The 21,537-nt window shown below is 39.4% G+C and overlaps 2 protein-coding genes across 3 annotated transcripts; both read left to right on the plus strand.

The window, feature by feature from the left end:
* Nucleotides 1-710: 710 nt before the first annotated feature.
* On the plus strand, nt 711-11,325 carry LOC125244999 (gastrula zinc finger protein XlCGF57.1-like). 2 transcript variants are annotated; one of them, XM_048155414.1, is made up of 3 exons: nt 711-1,411; nt 1,943-2,150; nt 10,019-11,325. In XM_048155414.1, exons 2-3 carry the CDS (start codon nt 1,994-1,996, stop codon nt 11,173-11,175), a joined length of 1,314 nt encoding a protein of 437 aa, XP_048011371.1. In that variant the 5' UTR covers nt 711-1,411; nt 1,943-1,993; the 3' UTR covers nt 11,176-11,325. The 2 variants fall into 2 exon arrangements, with proteins under 2 accessions (XP_048011371.1, XP_048011372.1); XM_048155415.1 differs by lacking the exon at nt 711-1,411 and adding an exon at nt 1,454-1,639.
* A 2,711-nt stretch (nt 11,326-14,036) lies between these two features.
* Nucleotides 14,037-14,387, plus strand: LOC125244452 (zinc finger protein 239-like). Its single transcript, XM_048154535.1, has one exon. The coding sequence runs from the start codon at nt 14,037-14,039 to the stop codon at nt 14,385-14,387; it is 351 nt and encodes a 116-aa protein (XP_048010492.1).
* Nucleotides 14,388-21,537: the final 7,150 nt, after the last annotated feature.

Here is a 21,537-nt window from a genome sequence, read left to right on the forward strand (position 1 = left end):
TTGGGTTTTAATAAGAAGAAAATAAAATACATTATACAAGGACAGATTAGAACCCAGAACAAAAAATCCCCCATTAGTCCATCAGGATGATCCACTTATATATTGACTAATGTAAATACTCTCGAGACTAACAATATATTGTATTATAGTAGATGTAAGGATGAAACTAACATGAGGTCTGTGTCAATAAATGTTGGCGATGTTTCAGATGGTATGGCAAGAATTGGCAAACGCATTAATTGGATATGGGTCACTCGTTCGTGAGCACTTAACCTCATCCTGAAAAAAAATAAATTCCTATACCTATCCGTTCACTTTCTTTTATCCCTCTCTGTTGTAGCTTATGATACTCTGAGCACTGCCTAAAACTTGTGAGCACTTCTTGTTTCTATTTGCCTCGTCATGATGACTCGCTTGTTGTATTCCTCACTTGTAAGTCGCTTTGGATAAAAGCGTCTGCCAAGTCAATAAATGTAAATGTAAATTAAGGGTGTTTTCACATTAGCACTTTTGGTGCGCACTTGGGTTCGACTGATGTCAGAGTTCGGTACGTTTGGATGATGTGAACACTGTCTTCTGAACTTGTTTGCGCACCCGCGAACCGTTCCCGAGTCCGCTTAAAAAGGGTGGTCTGGGGTGTGAGACCCAAGTGAACTCCAGTACGGTTCACTGCTTATATGAACGCAAACGTACCATATTGCGGAAGTGAACCGCTATTAATGCCGTATTATTTGATAAAAATGTGTTGCTTGTGTGTGTGTTTCACTCACTTTCCCGGTGAGCGTGACAGACGTGCTGCAAGCAGAGAGCATTTCTGCTCGCCTTCAGCGTTGTACATTCGTGGCAGATAGTGCCGTTATAAACAAAACCAACGGTGCAAAAACAAAATTTTCCTAAATTACTTAAAAAAAACCAACAAACAAAAAAACATAACAAAAAAAATCGATAACAAAAAACAGCATTTTTCTAAATTTAACCGAAACTGTAGAAATCTTTTGTAAGGACAGTGTGTTTATAGCTAGCAACAAGGCTAAATTAAATTTTATTTTTATCAAGATATTTCATGAAAATATTTTTTTTTTCTAATAAATTTACAAAACTTTTAAGCTCTTTCTAGATATTTCGTCTTTTATGGCAATAATTAATTGTTACTTAATGACAACAAAACTGCCAAGTGTCTGCTTTCAAATGAGACAAAACTTATATTTGTTGTGTGGTCTTATTTGTGCCCCCCTATTTTGGGTGTGACATACGCCCAATAGTTGTTAATACTTAACCTATTCATCAAATCATTGGACAACATACATTTAATTATTTCACAGTGTGAACGGGACTTTTATTTTGGTCTGTTGATGTGACGTCATAAGGCTGCGCCGCGCTCATGCGTCTGTTGTGATTCAGCTGAAGAAAGGTTTGTGTTTTAAATCGTGTTTTAAATTTACAGCTTGATAATTTAATTTAACATTGCAATACATTGTCTAACATAAATAAACAGTGTTTTTTTGTTAAGTAAATCGCATCCGCTCACGAGTAACAGTAAACAGTCAGTTGAATCAAATACTTTGCAAAATGATTCAGTGATTCGAAGCGCTCGAATCACCGCACGCTGACGACACCAGCTGCTCAAAACACTGTAAATGTAACGAGAACAAACACTAACATGTGTAATGACAACTTTTACTAACCAACTGCTAATGTTTGTATAAAAGTGTAGTATTAAATATCTACAATAAACACCAAATGTAAATCATAACAAAAAGTTTATATAATTTTGAATGCTGTTGGTTTTTTTTATTATTATTCTTTTTAAATAATCAGATCATTTTAGTCCATTAACTCTTACTCTGACTCTCACTACTGAACTTGAGCTGATTGAGACACACCCAGAGATTTGGTTTGAATTTATATTTCTTTCTGTTAATTATTCTCATCCCAAACACAGGAAAAACTCCTGGTGAAGCGACTGAGATCCACGTGACACACTATTATAAAGATGGAGATTATTAAAGAGGAGAGTGAAGACATAAATATGGAGTTTATTAAAGAAGAGATTGAAGACATTAAGATGGAGTTTATTAAAGAAGAGATTGAAGACATAAAGATTGAAGAAACGTTCAGAGTGAAACTAGAAGAAACTGAGGAACAAACAGGTTGGTTTCATTCTCAAAGCTTTTTAAAGATTCTTATTAAATTTGTCCAAGGGTATTAAGCTCTTTGTCTTCTGTATTATTAAACAAAATAAGCAATAAATCATTGTATTCCGAGTCCAATTCCAAAACAATTCTTGATCTAATCTTTCTTATTAATTAATCTTAAAATTTAAAATCTTTTATTTATGTAATTATAAGTACTTTTTTGAAATAATTACAGGAGAAATACAAATTAAAACATTTGCATGTTAAAAATATAAATATTTAGTTTAAATACAGTACAGACCAAAAGTTTGGAACCACTAAGATTTTTAATGTTTTTAAAAGAAGTTTCGTCTGCTCACCAAGGCTACATTTATTTAATTAAAAATACAGTAAAAAACAGTAATATTGTGAAATATTATTACAATTTAAAATAACTGGGTACTATTTAAATATATTTGACAAAGTAATTTATTCCTGTGATCAAAGCTGAATTTTCAGCATCGTTACTCCAGTCTTCAGTGTCACATGATCCTTCAGAAATCATTCTAATATGCTGATTTGCTGCTCAATAAACATTTATGATTATTTTCAATGTTGAAAACAGTTGTGTACTTTTTTTTTCAGGATTCCTTGATGAATAGAAAGTTCAAAAGAACAGCATTTATCTGAAATACAAAGCTTCTGTAGCATTATACACTACCGTTCAAAAGTTTGGGGTCAGTAAGAATTTTTATTTTTATTTTTTGAAAAGAAATTAAAGAAATAAATACTTTTATTCAGCAAGGATGCATTAAATCAATCAAAAGTGGCAGTAAAGACATTCATAATGTTACAAAAGATTAGATTTCAGATAAACACTGTTCTTTTGAACTTTCTATTCATCAAATAATCCTGAAAAAAAATATTGTACACAAATATTTTGTACAATTGTACACATTAAATGTTTCTTGAGCAGCAGATCAGCATATTAGAATGATTTCTGAAGGATCATGTGACACTGAATGTTTCACTGTTATTCTTTCGCTAAAGTGAATAAATAACTCAGACCACTGCTGTACATCCGTGACTCTGTGTTTACTGAACTGAATTCACATCTTAAAGGGCAACATACAAAAGGGTCCGTGCTTCAACAAGAGTCAAATAACAATCACATTGTTACATCCATCCATCCTTCCTTTTTTTTTTTTTTTTTTTTTTTAAATGCAACAACGCATATTTATCTCTATATTTGAACACAGTGACTGTCTAAACATTTCAAAACAATTTCCTTTCTTTCCCTCTCCTCTCTTTTTTTTTTTTTTTTTTAAGATTTAAAGATGGTCTTTTCTCAGCCTGCAAAACACATCAGTTCTTATATCAAAAAAGAGAGGCTGTAAGAATCAGTCCATGTTTAACTAAGTAACATAGTCCTTCAAATACTGTGGTTTGACACTAATCCGACCTGCTCTGGTTGTGACAGTAGGTTTGGTGTCATCTTTTGGCAGTACACAATGCTCCTTTTGTCTGTTGTTCTCCGCAAACTGTTCTAGTTTTGTGGCCTGATCTTGATGGCCAGTGTGTCTGAGGTACCTTCTGTTCCTCCTCAGAACACCACCACTGTCCATTTCAACCCTGTATGATCGTTTGTTGACCGGTTCCAGAACTGTTGCTTTCTGCCAAACCTTTTGTGCCTGTGTTGGTTGTACTCTCACTTGGTCACCTGGTTTCAGGATGTTCATGTCTTTTGCGTGTCTGTTTTAGTACATTTCCTGTCGTCTTTGATTTAGTCTCAGTCCATGCATGGTGTCTACTACTTTTGGCTTCAACAGATTGCTGTGTGTTGGGAGGAGCGTGCGTGTCCTCCTGCTTAACAGTCTTTGAGCAGGGCTTGCATTCAGACCCTGCGAGGGAGTGTTTCTGTGATCTAATATCGCCAGGTATGGATCTTGTCCTGACATTTTGGCTCTCTGCATCAGACGCTTTGCTGTCTTGACAGCAGACTCCGCCTTCCCATTACTTTGCGGGTGAGTGGGTGATGATGTTTTATGCTGAAACTCCCAACATCTACTGAACTGCTGGAATTCGGATGACATGTACTGTGGCCCATTGTCTGAAAACACAACGTCAGGTATGCCTTGCCTGGCAAAATGGGCTTTCAGCTTCTTAATCACCGTGGAAGACTTTGTGTCTGGCAAGTAATCCACCTCCCAGAAATTTGAGAAATAATCCACAGTGATGAGATAGTCACGATTGTTGAATACAAACAAATCTGTGCCCACCTTGGACCACGGTCTTTCAGGCAGTTCGTGTGGGCAAAGTGACTCTTTCTGTTGTTTTGTTTCCAGTGATCTACACATATCACACTTCTCAATGTATCTCCTTATCTGTGCATTCATTCCAGGCCAGTAGAGGCATTCCCTTGCTCTCCTCAAGCATCCTTCAATACCAAGGTGTGCAGAGTGTACTCGGTGTATCATGTCGCTTCTGAGTACATCTGGTATCACAGCTCTTTCACCTTTGAACACAATACCATCCTGCACCGTTAGCTCATCCTGGATTGAGTAGTAGTGAGCTATTTCGCTTGGTATGTTTCTTTTGTTTGTTGGCCATCCTTCTTTTATCGTCTTTATCAGTGTCTGGAGTGTGACATCTTTTGCTGTCTCACCTCTGATTACTTTGAGTCTTTCTTCAGATATTGGGAGATATTGAATCATGTTCACACTTTCTATCTCTTTCTCCACCGATCCTTCCTGTGCGGTGTCCTCCAGGTATGCCCGACTCAGCGCATCTGCCAACAGCATATCTTTCCCTGGAACATAGGTAATTATGAAATCATATTTCTGGAGTCTCATTAACATCCTTTGAAGTCTCTTGGGTGCATGCAGCAATGGCTTTTTAACAATACTCTCTAGAGGCTTGTGGTCCGATTGTACGATCACTTTCCGCCCATATGTGTATTGATGGAATTTCTCCATGCCGTACACTATAGCTAGGCACTCTTTTTCTATTTGGGCATAACCCCGCTCAGTTAGTGATAACGCACGGCTACCAAAAGCAACAGGTTCCCCACTCTGCAACAATGCTGCACCAAGGCCTGTGTCCGATGCATCACACTGTAGAACTAACTGTTCTTTGTGGCTGTAGTAACGCAGTACAGGTGCCCTGGTTATGAGGTCTTTTATACTCTGAAAGGCTTGTTCGTGCACCTCAGACCAGTCCCACAAACTATCCTTGTGTGTCAGCTGTCTGAGCACTTCACAGTGATCTGAAAGATGTCTGCAAAATTTAGACAGATAATTCACCATGCCTAGAATTCTCTGTACCCCTTTCACATCAGTCGGTCTTGGCATCTCATTTATGGCCCGTACTTTCTCTGGATCTACTTTTAAGCCTTCAGATGTGAGCAGATGTCCAATATATGGCACTTCACTTTGCCTGAGTCTGAATTTGTCTGCGTTCAGCTTGATATTTCTGTCTCTGCATCTGTCTAGAAACAATCTCAGTTTTCTATCATGGTCCTCACTCGCCATTTCCAAAGTTTCACCTTCCCCTGTTATTAGCACATCGTCTGCGATTATGTGTACACCTTGAAGACCTTCTAATGCCTGGGTCAGCATTCTCTGGAAAACCTCAGGTGCCGGGCTTATTCCCATAGGCATTCTCAACCACCTGTATCTCCCGTAAGGTGTTGCAAACGTGGTGAGATAACTTGATGGGTCATCCAATTGTACATGCCAGAAGCCATTTTTTACATCACAGACCGTGAAGACTCGTGCTTTTGACAACTCGGGCAAAATCAGTCAGTGCTTTGTTCTACGGGTGTGATTATACCTCGTTCTTGGAGATCGTTTAGCTCCTCCTTCAGTGGTCCCATCATCGCGACTGGCACTCTTCGCTTAGGCAGTTTCACTGGCTGAACCCCAGACTCAATCTCTATCTTGTAACGGCCTGGCAGACAACCATCACCTGTGAAAACATCTGAGAACTCACTTGTTATTTGTTCCATTGTCCAATGTTCGCTTGTGTCGTCTCTGTTTGTCATTGTCACCACATTATCCACCACCAGGATATTCTCAGATTGTACTTTAACCAGTTTCATCCCCTGGACTGCTTTGCTTCCTAGTAATGGTACTGCAGAGTGTGGTCAACGACCATAAACTCCAGTCTGTAAAGCTTTTTGTTACGTGGATTTCTCAGTTTCAAATGGCATTTGCCTACTGGTTTCAGTGTACTTTTGTTGTACATAACAAGTACCTGGTCCGTTTTCTCTATTTTAACATCTGGATTCACAAAGTTTATGGGGATAATGTTGCACGTTGCTCCACAGTCCAACTGAAATTTGACAAAGTTTTTCTCGAGCAGCATACCTGCAAACAGTTGACAGGGCTGCCCGTCCAGGCTCTTTGTGACTTTGTTCACAGACTCAGTTGTGATGCTCCAGATATCCTCATACTGCTCACTCTCAGTTTCAGTCACATTATTCACAACTTTTCCACGTTCTCGTTTGGACTTGCACAATGCAGCGAAATGATTGGCTTTCCCACATTTCCTGCATGTTTTTCCGTAAGCTGAACATTTTCGTTTATCTCTTTCGTGTGTCTTTCCACAAAATTTGCAGGTAATGTCAGCTTTTCGTTTGTCATCCTTTAGTGTTTTGTGTGTCGGTACCTGTTTCAAAGCGTGAATTTCTTCCACTGCTTTTCCTTCAATGGTTTTGCTGTTCTCTCTGGACAACTCGATAGCCCTACAAATCTGGACACATTTCTGCAGCGTCAAATTTTCCTCTCTTAACAGTCTCTCTCTCAGACTTGGACTATTTGTACTGCACACAATCCTGTCACGGATTAGAGAGTCTTTTATATCACCAAAATTGCATGTGCTAGCGAGCGTTTTCAGTTCAGTTACATATTTGTCAAATCCTTCATCAGTTCCTTGATTTCTCATAAAGAAACGATATCTCTCAACTGTTTCATTTAGCTTCGGGTTACAGTGTTGATCAAATGCTTCTAATAACAGCTTTACAGTCCTGTCCTCCGTTGATGAGCCCACTAACGTTTCACATAACTCTCTACCAGTTTCTCCAACCAGATAGTAGAAAAGTTTCACCTTCGTGCTTTCTGACGCCTCTGTCAAAGTCAGATCGAGATACAGCTGAAATTCTTCTTTCCACGCCTTCCATGTCTTTGCCAGATTGCTTGAGTCCAGCATCAATGTCGGCGGTGGTTTTAATCCGAGTGTGCCGTCCATCTTATCTGACGAGGCTCGCGTCGGAGCAACAGGGCTCGCTTCGCTAGCACGTTATTTTCCCGCGGCAAACTTCACTCTGAGCGGTTAAGCGCTAAACCAAAACTCGTTCGCCGGCAGCAAAAACAAAAAACAAAACCGCTGCCACCATGTTTCACTGTTATTCTTTCGCTAAAGTGAATAAATAACTCAGACCACTGCTGTACATCCGTGACTCTGTGTTTACTGAACTGAATTCACATCTTAAAGGGCAACATACAAAAGGGTCCGTGCTTCAACAAGAGACAAATAACAATCACATTGTTACACTGAAGACTGGAGTAATGATGCTGAAAATTCAGCTTTGCCATCACAGGAATAAATTACTTTGTGAAATATATTCAAATAGAAAACAGTTATTTTAAATTGTAATAATATTTCACAATATTACTGTTTTTTACTGTATGTTTAATTAAATAAATGTAGTCTTGGTGAGCAGACGAAACTTCTTTTAAAAACATTAAACATGGTTCCAAACTTTTGATCTGTACTGTACGGATTGGCCATCGGGCAATATGTGGGCCGGTCAGTTTTATTTTTAATATATAAATAAATATTAGTTTTTACAGGCCGTCAGCGCATAGAACAGGTTTTTATTGCTTGCTCGATCTCACTATGGTTATAATAATATTAATGTTTAGCATTTGGCCCAGTCGACAACGGCCGGTCCGGTCTGGTCTCGAGATGGGCCGACTGACTGACCCGCCCCTTTAGTTACTGTTGCTATGTATGACATGACATGCCATGCCGCTCTCACGACACACATCATGTTCTCTGAGTGAAAATACATTGGAGCAAAGAGGACACTGACAATGCATCAACAGAAGAGAAATTTAAACAATAAATACCATTTTGTGGCTCTTTAATGTGTCTTGACAGATTGCTGTAGAACCTCGTTTCAAGCGGCCCGTGACACACCATTTTTCAAATTCAAGACGACGACGTTAATCTAACTGCTTTGTCAGAAATAAATGTGGATGCAACGTTATTATTGGTTAGATTGCCTGCCAATCAAACTACCAGCAAAGGACACTCAGTCCAAATTTGTCAGTAAAAGTTAGATGGTTGACCTTAAAAAAAAAAAAAAAAGGAAAGGTGGTGCAGGAAAGAAAAAAAGTCAGACTCTGCCAAATCCTATAATTAACCAAAGTGCTAAAGGTAAGGAACAAAAATACAGCTAGCTCAAGTAATTTTCACACAATTCATGGTACTTCTGCCAGTTGGCTCCAGTGTTTTTTATTATATTAAATATCTCTGTATTTGTAGTACCCTACACTTATGAGTTCAAGTGTACTACAAGTGGTAACTAAATACAAATTCATGGTGTCTCAAAATAGCACAGTTGAGTACACTTAGATGTTCTTAAGATTATATGAAGAAGTACTAAAGATGAATTTTTAGTATATTAAGTACAAAATTAGTGCACGAAAATAGAGTGCTTTAAGGACATTATGGAAGTGTACTTTTTTTCACCTGGAAATGCGCGGCCCAGTCCACCCCTAGATATAGTTAATAATAATAAAACATAAACGTTAGGGTGCGTTCACACTTGTAGTTCGGTTCGTTTGGTTTATTTGGTCCGGACCAAAGAAGAAAAAAAAACATTTAGTCCTGGTCCGGTTAGCGTTCACATTGGCAATTTTATCACCGAACCAAAAGATACCGAACCTTCAGGCATAGAGATACATTCACAACGTGATTGGTCGGATTTTATGACATATTGCCAATTTTGAGACGGAACTTACCGAACATCCAAAACAGTGCTTTTTTCTGAGGTAAAATGCGCTCGTTGTGTGTGCGTAGCGGTGCGTAGCCTGCAGGTGATGGTATTTTGGCCAGCTGGGAACTCGTGAAGAGCTTATAAAATGTGTAAAGTAGTCAAAACACCGGCGGGAATCCATCCGTCACACACACAAATGATCTGCTGCGTGGAGACGCGCGTCTGATGCCTGTCATGGGCAAACTCGCGTCTATGACAAGAAAAACCGACATGCGTGAGGATTCTGTCCTTTTTAGGGTCTCGTCTTCCTGTTTTTGGTTCGGTTACATGTCTTTGGTCCGTGTTGCGTTCATATATCATTCGAACCGCACCAGAGTTCGTTTGGAAGCGGACCGAGACCCATCTTTTCAGCGGTCTCGGTCCGCTTGTTTGGTGCGCACCAGGGTTCGGATGGCAGCGTTCACATATGTTCAAATGAACCGCACTATCTGAGCAATCGCACCAGGGTTCGTTTTAATCGAACCAAACATGACAAGTGTGAACGCACCCTTAGTTAATAATAATTTAAAAAAAAAACATATTACAAGCAAGAGTATCTGAACATTTTATTCTCAGATTCACTGCGATGACATGGGAGATCTAATAAGCTGCATTCAAACTAATGCACAGATCTCAAATGTCCTTGAAATTCCCTTCAAACTTTAAAAACTATGAGTGTAGAATCTCAATAGGATTCAGATCCAGCCTTTGACTTGGCCATTCCAAAACTCTCCATTTCTTTGTTTTGAACCATTCCTTGGTTGATGTACTGGAATGTTTTGGGTCATTGTCGTATTTATTCACCAATGTTTTGGCTTGCTTTGTGCTTAAGGTGGTATTAACTTGCATTTGTCATTTTTAGACCTGATGGCACTGAAAGAGGAGAATGAAGTGGAAGAGAAAGATCAATATACAAATCATCATGATTTTATAACTGGAGAAAAATCTTTCAGTTGCTCACAGCCTGAAAAGACTTCCTCACAAAAAAGAACTGAAAATGCAGGGACTAGAAGTCACTTAATCTGCCAACAGTGTGGAAAGAGTTTCAATAGAAAAGTAAACCTTAAAGCCCACATGAGAATTCACACAAGAGAGAGACCTTTCATCTGCCAACAGTGTGGAAAGAGTTTCAATAGAAAAGGAAACCTTAAAGACCACATGAGAATTCATACTGGAGAGAAATCCTACATGTGCCTTCAGTGTGGAAAGGGTTTCACTCAAAAAGGACACCTTAAAGCCCACATGAGAATTCACGCTAGAGAGAAACCCTACACATGCCATCAGTGTGGAAATAGTTTTGATCAACTTGGAAAACTTAAAGTCCACATGAGAATTCACACTGGAGAGAAACCCTACAAATGCTCACAGTGTGGAAAGAGTTTCAATCAAACAGGACACTTTGAAGACCACATAAGAACTCACAGTGGAGAGAAGCCTTTCACCTGCAAACAATGTGGGAAAAGTTTCAACCAAAATAGAAACCTGTACAGGCACATGAGAATTCACAATAGAGAGAAGCCTTACACATGCCATAAGTGTGGAAAGACTTTTGATCAGTATGAAATACTTAAAGGCCACATGATAATTCATACTGGAGAGAAACCCTATCCTTGCCCTCAGTGTGGAAAGAATTTCATTCAAAAAGGAAACCTTAATAGACACATGAGAATTCATACTGGAGAGAAACCTTACACATGCTCTCAGTGTGGAAATAGTTTTAATAAAAAAGGACACCTTAATCTCCACATGAGAATTCACTCTGGTGTGAAACCCTACTTGTGCTTTCAGTGTGGAAAGAGTTTCAATCAAGTAGGACACTTTGAAGACCACATAAGAATTCACACAGTAGAGAAGCCTTTCACCTGCAAACAATGTGGAAAAAGTTTTAGCCAGAAAGGACTTCTTACCATACACACAAGAATTCACACTGGAGAGAAGCCATTTAAGTGTTGTCACTGTGAAAAGACTTTCAGATATAAAGGAACACTTGATAGCCATGAGGATTCATGTATGAAATAACTGTATAATGTCATCAGTGTAGAATGAGTTTCACTGACAGAAATCACTTTAGGATCATGTAATAACTCAAACCAGAGAAAAGCCTTTTATGAGCCGTCACTGTGGAAAGACTTGCAGAAATAAAGCAAACCTTGGGGTTCACATATACCTGATATACTCAAGCAGAATTCTTTCTTTCTTTGATTGGGGGTTAAAAGAAGTTCAAAATAACTGAGCAGCAGAACATCCCTAATGCCTTTAGAAGTCGTGGATATTCATTTTAGCATTACATTTCATTGTCAATGACAATGTGAAGTGGAGTGGTAATAACTCAGTGGCTACTGAGTTTTCAATGGATTTACGACTGTCAAGTGAAAGTCATCTTCATTTTATATAGCGCTTTTTACAATAGATTGTTTCAAAGCAGCTTCACAGTGATAAGCTCTGCTCAGTGTCTTCCTCGCTGATAAGTGGTTTGACTTGTCATCCGTTCTTGCCATCTTTACGAGTCCGAGTGAGTTGGATCAGTCAACAAACGCAGCAAGTCATGTCATCTTCACCTGTTATTGTCATTTGCACTGCCTGCCACATGTATTAGTATAGCCTTCTCTGTCTGCGGTGAGATTTACACATGTGATAAATTCAGAGACATAGTCAGGCTGATGGAGATTTCAGGATTAGAGACGCGCATCCAAACTTTAATTGAGGATAGTAAGAATGCAAGGGCTTTGGATGTGACTAGCTTAGTGAACACTGTACATTGTTCAGTTCTGGCTGTAGAGCAAAGCGGAAGTGCAGCAGGGTAACTGGGTGACTGTGAGAAGGCATAGTCGCGGGACAAAACACCGCTCTTCCATTCCGATTAACAGAATCCTGTTGAAAGTGCCCTAGTTATTGGCGATTCTATTAAAGAGAATGTAAAATTAGAGACACCAGCCACCATAGTCACATGTTTGCTGGGAGCCAGAGCACCTGACAACAAAGCTACTTTACATGCTCGGAGACCACTAAAATTAATATTAAAGAGGTATGTGAACTCGCAATTACGATGTCAGACACTGTAATTTGCTCTGGCCCTCTTTCTGTTCATCTGAGTGATGAGATACTTAGCAGACTATCATCACTCAATGGCTGGCTGACTAAGTGGTGTCCACAGAATAATATAGGGTTCATAGACAACTGGAAAAGTTTTTGTGGCAGACCCGACCTGTTCAAAAGAGATGGTATTCATCCCTCTTGGGGTGGTGCTGCTCTTCTTTCTTGTAATGTGGCGTGTGAGCATAACTAGATCGTCACTGCAGCTGCAGAGAAGCGCAAGTATTCACACTTGAAGCATTTGTAAAGCGTCACAACAGCGGCTACAAGCTACATATAAAGTGAGCATTTCTTTACAAAGGCAACTATAAATTTGTTGGTGATTTATAAACTTGATAGTCTTGAAAGTTTGTTAATATGGTGAGGTGTACATAAGCTGTAAGCTGTTCTGTTACTCTGTTTTTAATCAACTCTTTAAAAAAATCATTTTATGAATAGGTGAATGAGAATTTACAGGGAATAATACAAAGATGAGATGAGTAGGGATCTCCTTCTTTGTCACAACCTCCATAACAGCAGCTACTATGGTGTCTACTTTCCAATCCTTGTGGGTACCAAAGCAAGGAAGTGGCAGTAGAACTTGCCCTCTTGGTCCAAGTATCTTACAAAATCAAGATTAACTTCCATAGGCATTCATTTTTTAGTTTGATTATTTATTCATAAAAAGATGCTGCTTAAGTACAGACACATCAGTAGATTCATCCAGCTCAAGTCTCTCTGCTTGGGACACTTAAATCTCTGACATAAGTGACAGAACATTCCTTAATGAATCAAAACAGCTAACATTAGCTCACTTGCTAACAGCATTCAGCATGGTAATAGAAGGTAAGCAAAGGGAAGCATTTTGCTACTACCCCATGTGCTGAAGCAAGCTGGAGATAAGAGACTACAGTGACCACCCATCCCGCAATTTGCGGGACAGTCCAGAAATTGGGAGCTTTGTCCCGTAATACTTTAGTAGCGTCCCGCATTTCATTTATGTCTGTATTTTTTTATTCATCCCAGAAATTACAATACCACAATAAGAAATATAATAAAAAATGTGACTGACATTTAAAAAATTATTTGTGCAGCTGTCATATTCTATCTGTGAAAATAACCAACCAAAGCAATCATAGAGTTTTTCCCGCTGATGACAACTTGTTGTTGTTTTTTCATGTATAAATGTTTCATGTCAGTTGCTTTGCCATTAAATACCAGTAATGGGGTTAACTTCTATTGTCATTTTTAGACCTGATGGCACTGAAAGGGGAGACTGAAGTGAATGAAATGGAAGAGAAAGATCAATATACAAATCATCATGATTTCATAACTGGAGAAAAATCTTTTAGTTGCTCACAGCCCGAAAAGACTGTCTCAGAAAAAACAGCTTAAAAGGCAAGGACTAGAAGTCACTTAATCTGCAAACAGTGTAGAAAAAGTTTTAAAAGAAAAGGAAACCTTAAACTCCACATGAGACTTCATAATGGAAAGAGCCCATTCATCTATCAACAGTGTGGAAACAGATACACTAAAAAAGTTAGCCTTAAAAAGCACATGAGAGTTCACGATAGAGAGAAGACTTTCACATACTCTGAGTGTGGAAAGACTTTTGATCAACAAGGAAAACTTAAATACCACATGAGAATTCACACTGGAGAAAACCCTACACATGCTCTCAGTGTGGAAGGAGCTTCTATCAAATAGGAAACTTAAAAGACCACATGAGAATTCACAGTGGAGAGAAGCCTTTCACCTGCCAACAGTGTGGGAAAAGTTTCAATCAAAAAAGAAACCTATGCAGGCACATGAGAATTCACACTGGAGAGATGCTGTTTACATACACTCAGAGTGGAAAGACTATCATTCAAGACAAGAACCTTAAAGTTCTCAAGAGAGTTCACACTGAAGAGAGACCTTTCAACTGCCAACAGTGTGGAAACAGATACACTCACAAAGGAAGTCTTAATAGACACATGAGAACTCACAATGGAGAGAAGCCTTTCCCATGCTCTCAGAGTGGAAAGACTTTTGACCAACATGAAAAACTTGAAGTCCACAAGAAAAGTCATAATGGAGAGAAACCCTACATGTGCATTCAGTGTGGAAAGAGTTTCAATCAGAAAGGACACCTTAAACTCCACTTGAGAATTCACTAGCGCAGTTTCACCATGCATATTAAACTACAAACAGTATTACAACAGCCTGCGTGCTGATTAACATTTCTGAAATAAATATTTCTGTGAAATACGCATTAGGTTGCACAGAAGAATATAATATATGACATAGCATATACTGATATAGCAGCAGAGGACTGTTATTTTGTTGAACGAACTGATGGTGACGTCACTGGCTCAGATTTATTTGACCAATCAGCTGAAAGGGGCGTGTAATGACCGCCCACATGTGGAAAATGAGTTTTGAAGTTGTGTTTCCGTTTTCTATTTGTGACCCGAAAAAACGAAAATAGAGCCAAAATCTCGTTTTTCCGTTTTTTAACAAACGAAAAAACGGAAAACGACCGTTTTCTCGTTTCTGCATATTTCATTTCAAATTGGAAAACAAACTATCAAAACGTACACGGACCTGGGGTGTATTCCAGAAAGCGGGTTGGTTGGAAACTCAGTTTGTTAATCCCAGAAAAGGGAAACTTGTGATTTTCAGTTCCAATAAAACACAAAACTAAATCTCTGGGTAAGTTACCATAGTAAGTTTCTTAAGTAAAGTAAAATTCTTAAATCAAGATGCATTTTCTATATAAGAAACTTATATAAGATATTTAATCTTGTTCCCCTCACTACTGGCCTCCACTCACATTGCACTTAACGTTCTGGGCCGGAGCACGCTTACGCTTACATGCACGTATACGCTTACCTGCAACTTTTTGTATTGTAGAAAACAGGAAAAAAGGACTTTCGCTAAGATACTGCCTAATAGATTTATTATTTATGCAACACAGTGATTTTCACTTGCACATATTAATGGATCATTACGAAGGCAGCTGACGTTAATGGAGAAATGGTGAGATCAAAAAGGTGAGAACCAGACCTGTTATATACAAATACACTAAAATTAGTTAAAATTGTAAAGTGTACTATCCATGTAGTAATAAAGATGTTTGCTGTCGTAATGAATGCACACAAAAGTAGTAGCTGTTCCATGCTCTAGCACGGTTAGTTCTCACACTGAATGCATACTGTGAAAATTAACTACATCCTGTCTCTCTAAAGCCGGGGACACACTTAATGATTGTAAGGCCGATTATGAATGTAATTTGATACTAACGACTGATCATGCCCAAACGTGCCGAGTCAGAGCCAGTTGCGTTCGGTCGGTGTTTATAGTCAGCATTAGAGCCCTGCACGGGCCTCAAATTTAGGCCCGAGCCCGGCCCTGGCCCGAGACGCTCAGGCCCTAGCTCGACCCGTGTCCAACAGCTCATCAGAATTATCAGCCCGAGTTCGACACAAGCCCGTTTTTTTTTTTTTTACTTCATTACACAGCGGCAGCATACATAACTAACAGTTTTGTTAGTTATGTTTCTTTTCATTTCTTTATTAAGGTAATTTAGACAAATGTTTGGAGCATTTTCTTTTAAATGACGATTAAGCAGCTGAGCCGAAAGCGAGTAAAACATGTTTGATCAAGTTAGCCTCTCAAATCAACGCTAATACTTTACTTGGCTACAATAAAATCCATAGATATAAAACACTTCAAGCATATCACACAGACAGTTAGTTTAATAAATGTTTATTTATTAAACCACAGTGAGTAAAACAACATTTTTTGAAATACTAAGGCAGGCTCAGGCTGTTCGCAACAGCGCAAACGAAAATTTTCGCAAACAAAATGAGTAATAGCCTACAATCTAAACAAATTAAATTAAATAAATTAAAAACAAACTTGCAGGTTATCTTACCTCAAAAATGCACCACAGAACATGGCCATTTTTTTCCATTAGTTTTCAACAGTTAAATGAAAATAAAGTCCAATCAAACTAAAAACATCAGTAGTTTCCAACAGTTAAACGAAAATAAAGTCCAATCAAACGAAAAGTTAGAACAGTCTCTTACAGAGCATTGTGGAGAACAAGAATAGCATCCACAGTGGAAGGTTTTAACCCAGTCCTCCTCTCCTCTATCACTCTTCCCGCTGCGCTGAAGACAGTGGCGGGGACACTAAACACAGAGCGAGCCAGTCTTGACAGTTGCGGTAGCAGAGTCTCGTGCTGTTTCCACCAGAGCAGCACATCTCGTCCATCACCTTCCATGTTGTGATTGAGGCGCAAGTATTGCTGTACTTCATCGTCATCCTCGTCCTGCCCCACAATGTTTTCCCACTCTTCCTCAAACTCGGCCAGCGCTCTCTTCTTTGCTGTGTGGCCCGCAGCAACAGGTGCAGACACAGAAATGCTCGCTGCTGCATAAATCATCATTATTTTATAATTATTAGTTGGCCAAGTAGGCTATTATTAATACATTAATTTAGAGGCTTATAGCTACTACTATAATAAGTGACTTGGTATGGTTGCAGGTGCAAATAAAGTGAAATAATAATAATAATAATAATAATAATAGTAGACCTAATACACACACTTAAAAGAAAATCTCACCGGCTGCTTGATCCGCCCCTTGCACTGCCGTCCCCTCCTCTCTGAAGCGGGCTATCTGACGTTTGGCCAGCTGAAAGATGTCATCCCTCTCAGCTTTGGTAAACATCCTTAACTGACTGAACTTTGGCCATAAGAATATGGCCAGTTTGTGAAGTGGCTGGATGTGGATTTTTTTTATTATCCACTCAAGGTGTCGTTGGCGGATAATAGCTTGGGAAGGTGTGTCCGACACATCTGGCTGGCAATGGTGTTTTAGCTTGTGAAGCCAGGGCACGACGAGGTTAAGTGTAGGGTATTTATCCCCCTCCAGCTCCCTTTGTGCGTCGTAGAACGGGCGCAGAAATCGCACCAGAAAGCCAGCACATCAGGGGACACATCGTGTAGTCGCTGGCTCTCACCACGGCTCTGAAGTATCTCCTGTAACTCTGTGTAGACTGACTCAATTGACTCCAGGGTGAGAAATACGGTGCTAAATCTGGTTTCTGCCATCTGTTTGAGAGTTTTTGACAACCGGCTTGTCAGACCTGACTGCTTTAAATATCGGACTAAAGCCTTGGCGGCCTGCAGGGTCTCTGCTACTTCTGGGACTGTTTCTGAAAGCTCATCTGGGTTCAATGCATGCCGGAGGACAGTGTTGTACAGGTGGTCTTGACAGTCCAGGCGCCGGTATGGGCGAAGAGCGGCAACATAATTAGCGCCCTGATCGGTTACCCAGACAACACAATTCATCACCGAGGCATCAAATCCAAGGACTGAGACTAATTGCTGCTGCAACTCTTTTCGAATATTGTCTGCTGTTTTGGCCTTGTTTAGGAAGCTTGTTGTGGTGAGTACCCTGCTCTTCATGTCATATTGTGGTGTGACATAGTGACATGTGATTGACATGTAGCTTATTTTACGGTGATCATCCGTCCACATGTCAGTTGTCATCCCCACATTTATCAACGACATGACCCCCTTGATTTCTTCAACCACGTCCCCTCTCTTAGCAGTCGCCAGTTCTTTGCACTTTCGAGAGATTGTGGTGGAGTCAGGCAGTAAACTTGTTGCTGACAGACGACCATGGGCTGCGCCTACATTTATTAGCTCTTGCGCTAACTGGATGAAACCGTTCCCTGCTACCGTTTTAAATGACCGAATGTCCATACAACAGAAATTCATGCATTTATCTGTGATCAGTGATTTCACAATAGAAGGAATTGGTTTGGCACGGAAATCACTCACACTCATTTGTTTGTTACAAAATGTCTTTGTAAATGAGATGATCCCGTCTTCTTACTATCGTAGCTTAGCACAGCCTTGCAAATTGTACATTGTGCATAACCAGTTGGTTCATCATTTAAGGTTGCCACAATTTGAAAAACAGCCCAGAAGTTTGCCTTTCCTCTGGTGTTTTTTACCGTTTTAAGTTGGCCATCTGCGATTTTTCTCTTAATATTCTCCATTATTTGCACATGAGGTGAATTGTGGGTCGTGCTGACGGAAAACCTTCTGTGTGTGTGCGTGCGTGAGACTGTGATGTCAGTCATATGTCAGTGTAATTATCAGATTATGAAAGTTATGAGGTTATGAAATGTCTTTCTATGTTTGTGTTTCTATCGTCGACGTCAACTTCTCATTTTTTTTTATTAATGTCTAAAAATATAAAAAGAAGGATAACCCAAAAAAGGCCAGAGGCCCGGCCCGCGTGTGAACTATGACGTGAAAATTGGCCCAAAGCCCGGCCCTAGGGGCGTAAATAAGTCGGGCCCCGTCGGGCTCGGGCTGAAATGCAGGGCTTTAGTCAGCATTTAAAATCATTTTGGGCCGGTTTCCCGTAGGGGGATTAAGCCTAGTCGTAGACTAAATGTCATTTTAAACCTGGATTTATTGAAGTAGCTTTCTCACACATGGATTACAATAGTCTCAGACTTGCACTAGTCTAGACTTAAACAATCGGATTTCTAGAAGTAGGATTAGACCTAATTCAGATCTAAATGAAGTCTTAAATTAAACCTGGTCAGAAGCAGGTTTAACCTCAGATTAAAAACTTCTTGCCTCAAGGCTCACGTCCACAGTAGCAGAAAATGGATTACCTCAACTATTTCAACGACAATCAGAGACCACCACCAAGACCAGAAAGAAGGTTGCTGAAAGACAGGAGCAACCCACTAAATGATTTTGATGATTTACATTTTCTTGACCGTTTCCGTATGTCAAAGGAAAATGCAACAGAAATAATTGGTTTGCTGCAGCCCAAGCTTTCAGGTGACTTAGTCAGGGGCACCCCTATTTCTCCTTCCTTACAAATATTAATTACCTTAAGGTTTTTGGCATGTGGAACCTTCCATCGTGAAACTGGGGATTTGTGTGGTGTAGGTGAATCAACAGTGTGCAAAATAGTACACAAAGTTTTCAATGCTATATGTGAACTGAAAAAGGATTTCATCAAATTCCCAAATGCTGCTGAACAGGCCACCTACAAGGTAGATTTCTATGAATATGGGAACTTCCCTGGAGTCATTGGTTGTATCAATGGCTGCCACATTCCCATCAAGTGTCCCTCTACAGCAGATGCTGAGGAATTCAGAAATCGTAAAAACTGGTTTTCTATAAATGTACAAGGAGTGTGCACTCCCACTATGCAGTTCTCCAATATTGTTGCACGTTGGAAAGGTTCAACTCATGACTCAAGGATTTTCCACAACTCCTCTTTGTACGGTCAGTTTGAAACAAGACAACACTCTGGAATTCTACTTGGTGACAGTGGGTATGCACAGACAAACTTCTTGTTCACCCCTTATCTCCATCCAGTCAGACCAGAGCAACAGCGCTATAACCAAGCTCACATGCTCACCAGAGGGCTAATAGAGCGCATGTTTGGTGTATGGAAGAATCGTTTCCAGTGTCTCCGAAATACACTGCGGTTTGAACCTAGGAGGTGCTGCATTGTTATTATTGCAACAGCAGTGCTTCATAATTTTCTTAAACAGTGTGGCTGCCCAGACCCTGATATTGAAGATGATGATGACCAACATGTTCCTATCGCTGAGCTAGCCAATGACAGAAATGGACTTGCTTACAGAGATGCTTTTGCTTTGCAGCACTTCTCATAAATGAGCCTTGAGTGATACATAAATGATTGGCATAGACAGGTAAAAAAATTCAGGAAATTATTTATTTAACTGAGATTTTGTTCCAAAGACAATTGACACTGCTGCTGCTTCATGTCTCTCTCTTTCATAGACAACTCAAGATGAAGAATTTTCATTTTGACTTCATGTTCTTCTTTTAAATATTGTAATTTACGTTCATGGAACTCTATGGCAAGTTTCTCATGAATGGTCATCCTTTTCCCTCTTGACCTGCTGCCTGGATTAGAGACTGCTGGATGCTGACTAATGCTACTGCAGGAGACTGGATGCTGCTGCATGTTGGTGCTGGCTGCTGCTGGATTCATTTGAGCATCTTGACTGTTCCCTGCGCCCCCCAAGTCCTGTGTCAAGATCAGGTCATCTTTGTATGGAAAAAAAATGTAGCATTACATTCGACTTCAACAATAAAGGTCATTACATAATTTGTGTTACAAGACATGACTTGCATTTAATTATGTTGGATGGGATAGCACATGTTACTGTAAATGAGACGTGTCCTATCAAATGAGTCTTTGAAAGATTCCTCACCTGAACTGTCCAAATGGTCATCATCTGGAATACCTTCCATGGGTTGTTGACTTTCAATAATCCCAGCCAACAAGTCCCCCAACTCCTCTGTGTCTGGTGGAACTGGGAGTCCCCCACCTGTCCCCCACCAGCAGTTGTTTTTTTCAGGTTTATTTTTATGTTTTTCCACAGGACCTTTACAAGATAATATATACTCTGAAGTAGGAGTTCTATATAATATTGTTTTCTTTTTACATTTAATTAATGAAAACATTTATAATTGACTGATTTGTAAGAATGGGGCAACAATAAATCTTACCTGAACTTGTTGGAGTGTCCGTTTGGTTACTTTTTCATTTGAGTTGAATTCATTCAATATGGAAATCCATGCCTTCTTCTTCTTGTTTTCTGTACCTGAATCATGCTGTTTGTTTTCAATTACAGGATAGTTTGATACAATTTGTTTAAAAAGGGTCTTCTCAAATTCACTGAAGTTTTTTGAGCGTTTTCTTCGCCCTTTATCCATTTTTTTGGTTAAGTGTAGTGACTCCTGTTCCACACAATCCTTAAGACTAATGAATTACAAGTATTCCATACCAGGTTTTTATAGCAACCTCTCCTTAGCCACATGTGCATGCCATTAATCTAATCGGGTTTCCAAAAGATGATCTCACTGGTCCTTTATTACCTTAATCTGAGACTCTGTAGTCTAGAACTAGTTAATCCAAATTTAAGCAACATCTCAGAAAGTCAGTTGTTTAGTGTGGATTAATTTAAGTAGAATTAGCCTAGTCCTGGTTTATTTTAAGCCCTTAATGGGAAACTGGGCCAAAGTGTGTTGAGTTCAGTCTTACATAACACAATGTTCCATGAGCATAATAACATATTAATAAAAATCATTAAAATAGTCAACGTGACTGCAGTGGTTCAACCTTATTGTTATGAAGTGATGAGAATACTTTTTGTGCATTAAAATAAAACAAAAATAACAACTTGATTCAACCAATTTCTTCTCTTCCCTGTCAGTCTCCTATGCTGTTTATGTTTAGCATTTCC

Source organism: Megalobrama amblycephala, linkage group LG14 (assembly GCF_018812025.1).
Source record: "Megalobrama amblycephala isolate DHTTF-2021 linkage group LG14, ASM1881202v1, whole genome shotgun sequence".
NCBI lineage: Eukaryota > Metazoa > Chordata > Actinopteri > Cypriniformes > Xenocyprididae > Megalobrama > Megalobrama amblycephala.